Genomic DNA, 9,845 nt, shown 5'->3' with positions numbered 1-9,845 from the left:
ATAAAATAACGCACTGCTGCTTCCTCATGAATTTGTATCTTTGTATTCTCAGTTCCTGTTTTCACAGCATTTTGTTTTTCAGGTTGCTTTGGGAACAGAAGACTTCCCTGTGTCCCAGGAATTTTCTTGGGATGGAAAGAACTGTTTCCTGCCTGGTCTGTACGTGGGTTTGGAGAACCTCAAGCCAAAAAATCCTAGACACACCAAAGTCATCCGGAGCTTTCTGATGGTGCTAATGCTACCCAGACTCATCTCCTCCAGCCCAAGTGTCTTTGTGGTTGGGAAATTTCAATCTTGCTCTAAAATCCGCGCTGTCCAGCCCGGTTCCACATGGGAAGTGGTTTTGCCCACAGCGCACAGAGCAGACCAGTGTGTGGTTTCCAGGGAAGACTGAGATCCTGAGCAAAGGCTCCTGGACACGAGCCTCAGGCCAACGGGGTTTTGCTCTGCAGAGCTGCATCTTCTGTGGGCACCTGGGCAGGGGACAGAAGGTGTGGGCACCCTGCAACCCCTCGGTTCAGCGGCACAAATCCCATCACAGCACCTTTCAGTCACACTGCAACGCTGCTCATAAGCTCCGTGGGCAAACAGCCCCTGCCACTGCTCAGAGTTCCTACAGATGACAGAGAACTAATTAACTCAGTAATTGCATGTGCTGGGATAGCCCTGGAACTTCCACGCTCTTTTGGATGGCTACTCATGTTCTCACTCCTGTTTGAGGGGACAAAGGCTTTCACTGCCTTCAGCAAGGAGGGTTCGGAGCGTCTCACCTCTGTGCCATCGCAGCAGCTCTTCAGCCATCCCCTATAACCAGAACTAAGGAAAGAAGAAGTGTCCCAGGCAAAAAAAAAAAGAATAAATAGAGGTGAGGAGTAAAGAAAAACTCAAAAAACCTAAAAAAAACCTAAAAAAAACCCGAACAAAACACCCCCATGTCTCAGACTCAGAGAGCAAACTTTGGGAAGCACAAACCTGGATTCATGTCAGATAAACTGAGCAACTCCCTTTGGATGGGAGAAAAGCAAATCAGATGCTTCAGAACTGATGCCAACAAGCTCCTGATTTTGGGGAGGAAATTCAGTGCCACAATTCGGGTTTATTTCTATGAATTCACACGATGTGAGCAGAATACCACTGAGGCATGGCTCCTTTGGCAGTGGAAATGAACACATTCCCATCAAGCTGCATGGAAGAACTCTGGTTTCCCCTGCTGTGATCCTGGACCTGGGCCTGCCTCCAAGTGAAGGGAGGAGACCTCTTTGTCCACCCGGACAGGTTCAAACTTTGCTTCTCTGTGCCCAGGAGCAAAAACCAATGCACTGATCCGCATTTATGTGCCAATAGAAACGATGATGACAAAGAGACAAAAAACCCTCAAAAAGTACGAATTGTTCTGCAGCATCATCTCTTGGTGCTCCACAGCACCTGGAAGAGTAGAATGTCCCCTGCCTCCAAGGGAAGCTGGGAAATGCATCCCCCTGTGGTGTCCACTGCTTCTTCCCACCTCCCAGAGGAACTCAGACCCACTGCAGCCCAGATGGGATTTTTAAGGATGCACATCTCCAGGATGTGGGATTGTCGTGTGCAGGGTGTTGGGGTGGTGTCAGTGTGTCCAGAAGGACCTGCGTGGTGATAGTGCCTCTGTGCTGGGCCACTGGTGAGGCCACAACCCAAATCCTGGGGGCAGTCCTGGGGCCCTCATGACAGGAAGGACATTGAGGGGCTGGAGCATGTCCAGGGAAGGGAACAGAGCTGGGGAAGGGGCTGGAGCACCAGGAGCGGCTGAGGGAGCTGGGAAAGGGGCTCAGCCTGGAGCAAAGGAGGCTCAGGGGGGACCTTGTGGCTCTGCACAAGTCCCTGACAGGAGGGGGCAGCCAGGGGGGGTCGGGCTGTGCTGCCAGGGAACAGGGACAGGACAAGGAGAAACAGCCTCAAGCTGTGCCAGGGGAGGTTTAGGTTGGATATTGGAGAAATTTCTTCATGGGAAGGGTGGTCAGGCACTGGCACAGCTGCCCAGGGCAGCTTGGAGAGATTTAAGAGCCATGTGATGTGGCACTTGGGAGCATGGGTTAGTGGTGGCCCTGGCAGTGCTGGATGAATGGTTGGACTCCATGATCCTAGAGCGATTTTCCAACCTGAGTGATTCCCTGATTCCATGATACCAGTGCAGAGGGGTTAGCAAGCACTAGAGGTGCTCACCTGGGTTCAGGCGGGTGCCTGGCACAAAGGGGGGTGCACGTACACGTACAGGTGTCTCTGTGCCTGGGTACTGGCAGTGCCCATGTCTGGCAGTGCTGGGTGACACAGGTCTGTGCCCCAGCCCTCCGGGATTCCCACCTGCTTTGCTCATTAAATACTGGAGGAAAGGGATGCTACAAGCGAAACAATGCCTCTCCCAGCTTCCATGACGGGAGAGAGCAGGGCTGAGCTCAGGTGCTTTGGGGATTCCCCTCCCTCACCTGTGCCATGGTGCACATGCCAGAGCGAGCGCCAACAGAGAAAACCCCTTCACCAGCCCTCTGCACCAGTGCAAGGAGACCTACCAGGGCTAACCCTGAATCCTGCTGCTGCCGGGGTTGAGTGCCCTGGCTGCCCCTCACCCCACACCTCGTCACACCACCTCAAAGAGCCACCATGGCTCCCACAGCCCCAGCACTGAGATGGAAGCCTTAAAAACTGCCACAGACAGAGCCTGCTGCTTTCTACTCCCATTCCTTGACTGTGGGGAAGAGCAGGAGAGCATCTGAAGGCTCAACAGCCTGTTCAGAAAGAAAACATTGGGATGTGTCCATGAAACCACCCAGGGAGAGAAGGAGAAAGTGAAAAGAGGCAACCACCTTGCAAGTGCCATTCTTCAAGGAATGTTGTGCAGCAGAGGCCACAAAGATGATGAGGGGTCTGGAGCACCTCCTTGTGAGGAGAGACTGGGGGGCTGTGCCTGGTCAGTCTGGAGAAGAGAAGACTGAGAGGGGATCCCATCAATCCGTACAAACATCTCCAAGGCAGGTGCCAAGAGGATGGTGCCAGACTTTTTAGTGGAGCTCAGGGACAGGAGGAGTAATGACCATAAAACAAAAACACATGAAGTTCCACCTCAACAGTAGGAAGAACTTCTTTCCATGGAGGGTGGCAGAGCCCTGGAACAGCTGCCCAGGGAGGGTCTGGAGCTTCTCCTCTCTCAAGACATTCGAAACCCACCTGGATGTGTTCCAGTGTCACCTGCTCCAGGTGACCCTGCCTGGGTAGGGGGTTGGACTGTGTGATCTCCAGGGGTCCCTCCCAACCCCAAATCTTCTGTGATTCTGTGAGGAGTGTGTTGCATCAGGACATCACACATCCCCGTGCCCCTGGCTGTGAGGCTTCCCACACAACAGCTGTGCAACTCCAGCCCTCCCCACTTTGCATCCAACTCTGCTCCTTCCAGGCCCCTGCTCCTTCCCTCTTCCTCTCCCAGGCAAGGGGAGGAGGTCCCCCCCTGTTCCCTGCAGCCAAGGGATCCAAGCTGCTGTGTGGTCAGAGCAGCTCCTGCAGAGAGCTTTGCACGGCCAGCGAGACCCTTCCATGGGCACAGCTCTGCACAGAGGTGGGGGCAACCAGCCCCCAGCTGCAGAGGGTCCCAGGCCCACCCCAAAGACCAGTGCCTGGCTTTGGGTCATGGCTCCACCTCTCTTGATGGAGCAGGGCTTTCTTAAGGAAAGGGGAGGTCTTTTTCCCTTCTGGGGTCAAATAAAAGGGCATCAGGAGTTGCACGGCTCCATGCTGAGGAGCATCAGGGACACAGATGTAGCTTTCTGTACATAGCCCTGATCTAACACTCAATTCACTCTGTGACTTCCAAAAAGCCACTTAGTTTTCCACCAGTTGTGCCTTCCCTCTGCCCTGCCTCAGGCTCTGAGCATCCGTAGGTGACACATGCAAAGGGCAGGGCCACCCTGCAGCTCCTGCCTCTTTGGGATGTCAGTGCCTGTGGATGCCCAACAAGGACAAACACCACGGGAACATCTACACTCACCAACCCATTTCTTCCTTGACCTGGGAGAGTGGGATTGGTTTTAACTTGAGGCAGAAGACAAGCAAAGGAGAGAGGAGATGGGAGAAGTGCCTTTTAAAATGTTCCTTTGTCGCTCGCCTCCACATCCCATGGCGGTGCCTGCAGTGACGTCAATGCGGTGCTGGTTGATTTGCACCAGCTGAGGGGCTGGCACAGGATCCTCCCCTCCACAGTGGCTCTGACGTGGGGCAGGAAGGGTTCGTGCTGGGATACATCCCTGCCCATGCCACACTGGCTGCCGCAAGGCGAGGAATGAGGAACCTCTGCAGAGCTACAGCCGACCCATGTGGATGCCCACAGAGCCCCTCCTGCGCCCTGGCACCCAGCGACAGGGGCTGCTGCCCAGCCCTGACCCCTCCATGCCAGGAGAAGGGCAGCGAGGTGGCTGCTGCAGGGGCATCAGCATCGGGAGCCTCACCTTGCCAAGGAGTGCCAGACTGGCACCTTGCCTGCAGTGTTTGTGCCAGCTGTGACACAGCCGTGAGCTCTCACTGCCATCCCTGCTCCTCTCCTGGGGTTCTTCCCTCTGTGGAGGCTGCAGGACCAGACCAAGGCATCCAGCCGTACGGCTCTGGGGTTCCACCACCCCGTGGAGGTGATGCCTTGGCATGCCCAGGCTTATCTTATCAGAGCAATGAAGCCCAGAAGAGCATTTTTCACTTGTACTTTGCTCCCACACGTGTGATCTGTGTGTCAATGTAACGCTGCTCGGCGTGGAAAGCATCCCACTAAACACTCCTGGGAAAGAGGAGGCCAGCCCTTGGAATCGGGGCTGGTTTGGGGGATGGATGATGGAATGCTACGCACCGAGCCACAAGAAGGACAAGTGATATGCGGTCAGCAGCAGTCATCTTTACTATGGACCACAGGAGATCAGAAAAGTAACCTTGTTAACAGGAGACCTAGTGGCTAACAAAATGTCATGCTGTAGGACGTACAAGAGAAGCACAATCACCAGAACAAAACGGCACCCAGGGGGACGGGGAAGCCCAGGGGGTTGCAGGAGATGCCCTATAGCAAACCTCTAGTGTGGTACTGACACGTCTGCGAGTGCAGGGGGCTGGCTGCATGGGTTTCTTTAGCCTTGGACACAAGTCAGAGGATCTTCACCTTTACCCAGCTCCAGTGGCTCTGGCACAATGATTATTGACGTTTTTTCAGAATAAAAATACTAATGTAATTTTGTTCCAAGAACTGTGTGCAAGAATCATTTCTCCAGGTGCAGTGAAAGGAGGGCAGATAGGAAAACACCCTTCCCAGGGTTGTCCTGGTGGCTTGTGCCCTCTCCTCACTGACACCACAGCCCTCCCCAGCAATCCTCTGTGGCTTTGCCTTCAGTGAATCCCAAACAAGGTTCTTCAGAAAAAAAGAAAGGGAAAAAAATAAATGTATTGCTGCTTCTTCTTGTAATATTTTTTCCTCTCTCTCTCCCCCCTCTTTCTCCTTAAAAATGTTTACTTTCAAAAATTCCATTCCTGCAGAGATTCCTCCTGAGCTCTGAGGTCTCCGCACTCCACCCTCCTCTTCTCCAGTCAGAAAAACTGAGTCTCGATGTCTCTTTGGTTAAAAAAAAAAATTTAAAAAATAGCACAAACAAATAACACACAACCCAGTATGATCCCATTCCACCCCGCGGACGCCTGATGAGAGGGTGTCTGTGGAAGGAGGAAGCATCAGAGACGAGCTGTCTGCTCTCTGCAAGCCGAGGTCTCCGTGCCGTCCCGTGGGCTCTCCTCCTCTCATACGGTGGTCGCCGGCCCGTACTGGAGCAGCAGCGGGGATGTCTCCTTGATGCGGACGTAGAACCGCCCCTCGGGCTGGCTGGTGTGGAGGGACAGAGGCAGGAAGTCATCGGGGAGCCACCGCTCGCTCTCGTCGGCAGCGAACACCAGTCCGAAGTGCTCCAGCTGCTCCTCGCCGTAGCAGACGGCGGCTGAGCCACCCAGCACGTCCCGCGAGATGCTGTTCATCTCCAGCACCACCAGCTTCACCACCTCCCTGGCAGGTGTCTGGCCGGTGATGTGCAGCTGCGGAGAGAGAGAGGCGGGAGAAAGGGATGGTAAGGGGGAGGAATGAGCAGGACCAGGGGCCGAAGGCAGCACATGGCGTGGAGGAATGGTGAGGGTGGAGGAACAGCTGCCCCAGTGGTGCCCGTGAGCAGGTGGCAGCAGCCTGGCACAGAGCCATGGGCACACCACACGGAGGGAATGCCCAGGGAGTGTCCCAGCATGCCAGGACTGCTCTCCTGCCTCCACTGCTCTCTTCAAGCCCTTGCCACTCAACCCCTGCATGTGTCACCTACAGCTCCGCTCAGGCTGTCCCACCACCTCACCACCTGTAGCTGGAGAGGGACAGTCCCTGTCCTACTCCTGGCACCATGGAGGGATCTGTGTGAAGTCCCTCTTGTGAGCAGGGTCCAGACTCTCAGACCAGCTGGACCACAACAGCTCTGCCAAACTAGAACAGGAACCTCTTTGGAACGTGGCACTAAATTTCATCCTGTGCAGAAGCTTGGGGTTCTCCCACCAACAGCTACCCTTGCCCTCCGCTTCCTTGGGGACAGCCCTCTGAATCCAAATCCTCTCAAGAAAATGAGCTCATCAGGGCCCTGGGCTGCTAACGCCAGGAGCTGCTGCTTGGCTTCAAAGGCCCAAAGGCAGGACATCCATCCTCGCCCAGGCAAGGCGGCGTTTCCTTTGGCACATCTGTGAGGGTTTGCGGAGCGCCAGGAGCGCTGCCCCAGCGGGGTGGTCCCAGCCCTGGGCCCACGTGAGCGCTGCCAGCCCTGAACAGCCATGGCAGGGCTCAGCTGATTTACACCAGCCGAGGAGCCGTGCCTTTGAACTCGCCTTTCTTCAAGGAGAACATCGTAAAACGCTTTCAAGCAGGCGTGTCCAGAGCTTTGCAACTTCAAAAGCTGCGTGGGCAGCCCGCCAAGAACCCGAGGGCTGCGCTTCAGCTCCACAGAAATCCATGGGCATTCCTCAAATGGAAAATAATCCTGCAAGGCAGAGTTGTCTCTGCTAGGATGTCCTGGCGGGTGCAGAGACAACTGGCTATCAAACCTCCCCAGCAATAAACCAATCAGCCTGTTGGCTCTGTTCTTCTTCTGCCATTTCTTTAGGGTCGCTTTCAACCCAAACCAGTCCATGATTTAATGATTTTCTGCTCCATCATCCTCAGTCCTGGGCACCAGGAATGTCTCGGAAGAGAAATTTCAACAGGGGAAGGATCTCCATGCCTAGGACCAAAGGAGGCCACAAAGCCAGAGGGGGACCTGCCCAATATGTGTGTCCTGGGGGATGCCCTCCATGGGGGATCCCACCTGGAGTAGGTGTGAGTGGTCAGAGCTGGGGGCTCAGCCCTCGGCAGCAAGGCCCTCATGGAGAGGAGTCAGGTCACACAGCTGCTCCAGCTGAGGCCGAAGGAGCGTGGAAGGAGCTCTGCCTGCTCCTCCATCTGGAACTGACGTGGCTTCTGCCACTGGAGTTGCCACAGGCTGGAGACAAAAGGCTCCTGCTCTCCCTTCGCTAACGGGGAAGGCTGGAGCAGGGAGCACACACCTGGGAAGGGGGGGCTGTAGGAGGACCACGGCCAGGGCAGGGGTGGCGGCTGAATTTTGGCTGGGAAGGATGATGTGTTTGAACACAAGCCCGTGGCAAGGGAAACCCACAAACGTGTCCTTTGCTCTGCCTGCCCACACTGGCTGGCACCAACCTACTGTCACCTGCTGAGCCACAGACCAAGAGCTGAACTTTGGCACCACTGCCTTGTCCCCAAAACCTGCTACGTGCGGCCCTGGCTCTCTCCTTCTGCAGCAGCAGCCGTCGCCCCTCCAGACACACCCTGTCCTGCCAGAAGCCCCATCACTACAGCAGGGACAGAGGGAGTCAGGGCAGGAGTGCTGTGGGTCTCCAGGGGACCTCACCCCTGGGACGGTGGAGGATGGGGAGGGCAGTGCCAGGTGTGGGGCACACGAGCCCTGCTGCCTATGTCCCCATCCTGCCAGCCCCATCCCTCTGGGCATGACAGAGGGCTCTGCCACCCGTTACAGGCTCCGGTACCTTGACACTGGTCTCTTTGGAGAGTCCCGTTTCGTACTGAGGGCAGACCCTCAAGGTGACAGAGCCCAGCTTCTTCCCTTGATCGCCCAAGCCCCCGGGCTGCTCTGGCTGCTGCTCTGGCAAGTTCTGAGTCCACTCATCCGAGCGCGTCCGGCAGACGGGCTCGGAGCCCTGTCCGCCCTGGCGGCGCTCGGGGCTGGGCGTGGAGCCAGTCCCCAGCCTGAGCTGGCCGCAGTGGCCCGCGGTCCTGCTCTCCGTCGGGGAGCTGTCCACGGAGCCGGGGCAGGACTTTCTCGGGGCGGGGCAGTGGGGCTTGGGGAAGTCCAGGCTGCTGGTCCGGACGCAGTACGCCTGCCGCTTCTCCGTGATGCGCAGCAGCTCAATCTGCCGGCTGGGCAGGACAAAGTCGCTGTCGTAGAGCTCGGGCGGTGGCCGGGGCTCCTCTGGCGGTGGCGGCACTGGGGGTGGGGTCTTGAGCTCGTGGCTCTGCAGGACATCCGGGGCACTGTCCGGCAGGGTGCGGGCGACCCTCCGGCTGCAGCACTCGGGCCCCGAGGAGGAGGAGTACACCAGGTCGAGCTCCTTCGGGCTCTGCGCCCGGCTGGAGTCGTAGTCGCTGTCGGTGGCCAGGAACACCTCCGAGGAGCCTTCCTCATCCGACAGCCCATGCGAGTCTGCGAGGGGTGAGAAAAGCAAAGAGGGGCTCAGCCTGAGCGTGGGCAACCCCGGCTGAGGTGGAATCCAAGGAAGCCTCTGAGGTTTGCCCCTTTGTGGCAGCCCTGAGCTGCGCTCGCCACGGCACAGGCGGAGCGGGTCCTGCCCGCTGACACTCGCCGCCCTGCCCGTGCTCCCGGCTCCAGCCCTGCCGGCACCTCGGGCGCAGCCACCCCTGACCCACCGAGCACGGGCAGCCCCTGAGCCCGCCGGGCACAGCCAGGAGCCGGGCACAGCCAGGAGCCGGGCACAGCCGCGTCCTTACCAGAGTTGAGCTTGCGGCTGGTCTCTGGTGAGGGCACCGGGGACGGAAGGTAGTCAAGGTGGGACGAGGAGGATCGGGTTTTCTCCTTCATTGGCCCACCGGCCTCGCTGAGGAAGCCGCTGAGAGAGACCCCACAGGAGGGCTGCTTGTAGCGGGCGTGCTGCAGGGCATCCATGATCCAGCGCATCTCTCGCCAGATCTCCTCCATTTGCTGCCAACAGAGGAAACGGAGGAGCCCTTTCACACAGCAAACGACAGCAACAAGAGAGTGCCATGGCAAAACACGGACTCTGTACACACACAGAGCTTTGGGGGAATCCCTGAGCCAGGAAATGTAAAGGAAGTGCTCTCAGGTAGGGGGAGGATGCAGCTGCTGGTACAGCAGGACCTGCCTGAGGTGCTGCGACAGGGGCAGTGTGGGATGCTCTTTTGCAAGGCCATTCCAAAATGCGCTTGCAGGCCCTTTTCTAGCAAGGAGGGCACGTGCAGAGCAGGAGCCTTTGGCTCTCTCCTCAGGATTTTTAATGTGATCATTGCAGTAAGAAGTTGCCAGATAAAGCAACTGCAGCCTGGAGAAGAGAAGGCTCCAGGGACACCTCAGAGCCCCTTCCAGGGCCTAAAGGAGCACCAGGAGGGCTGGAAGGGGATGAGGATCAGGGCCCTGGAGGGACAGGACACAGGGAATGGCTTCCCATTGCCAGAGGGCAGGGATGGATGGGATATTGGGAAGGAATTCCTGGCTGTGAGGGTG

General features: G+C 57.2%; 1 protein-coding gene across 11 annotated transcripts in view; it reads right to left on the bottom strand.

Annotated features, from left to right (window-relative positions):
- Positions 1-4,883: 4,883 nt before the first annotated feature.
- Positions 4,884-9,845, bottom strand: part of LOC104684645 (ankyrin repeat and fibronectin type-III domain-containing protein 1-like) — a 247,639-nt gene continuing 242,677 nt past the window's right edge. For all 11 annotated transcript variants that reach the window (XM_039560379.1, XM_039560381.1, XM_039560380.1 and 8 more), the window contains 3 exons: positions 9,095-9,305; positions 8,116-8,789; positions 4,884-6,078 (listed from right to left, as the gene is read on the bottom strand). In XM_039560379.1, the coding sequence (XP_039416313.1) occupies positions 5,791-6,078; positions 8,116-8,789; positions 9,095-9,305 (1,173 nt within the window). In that variant the 3' untranslated portion in view covers positions 4,884-5,790. The remainder of the gene's footprint in view (positions 6,079-8,115; positions 8,790-9,094; positions 9,306-9,845) is intronic.

The sequence above is a fragment of the Corvus cornix genome, chromosome 14 (genome assembly GCF_000738735.6).
Source record: "Corvus cornix cornix isolate S_Up_H32 chromosome 14, ASM73873v5, whole genome shotgun sequence".
NCBI classification, from domain to species: domain Eukaryota; kingdom Metazoa; phylum Chordata; class Aves; order Passeriformes; family Corvidae; genus Corvus; species Corvus cornix.
The sequence above is the reverse complement of the archived record's forward strand: the minus strand, read 5'-3'. Positions and strand labels throughout refer to the sequence as shown.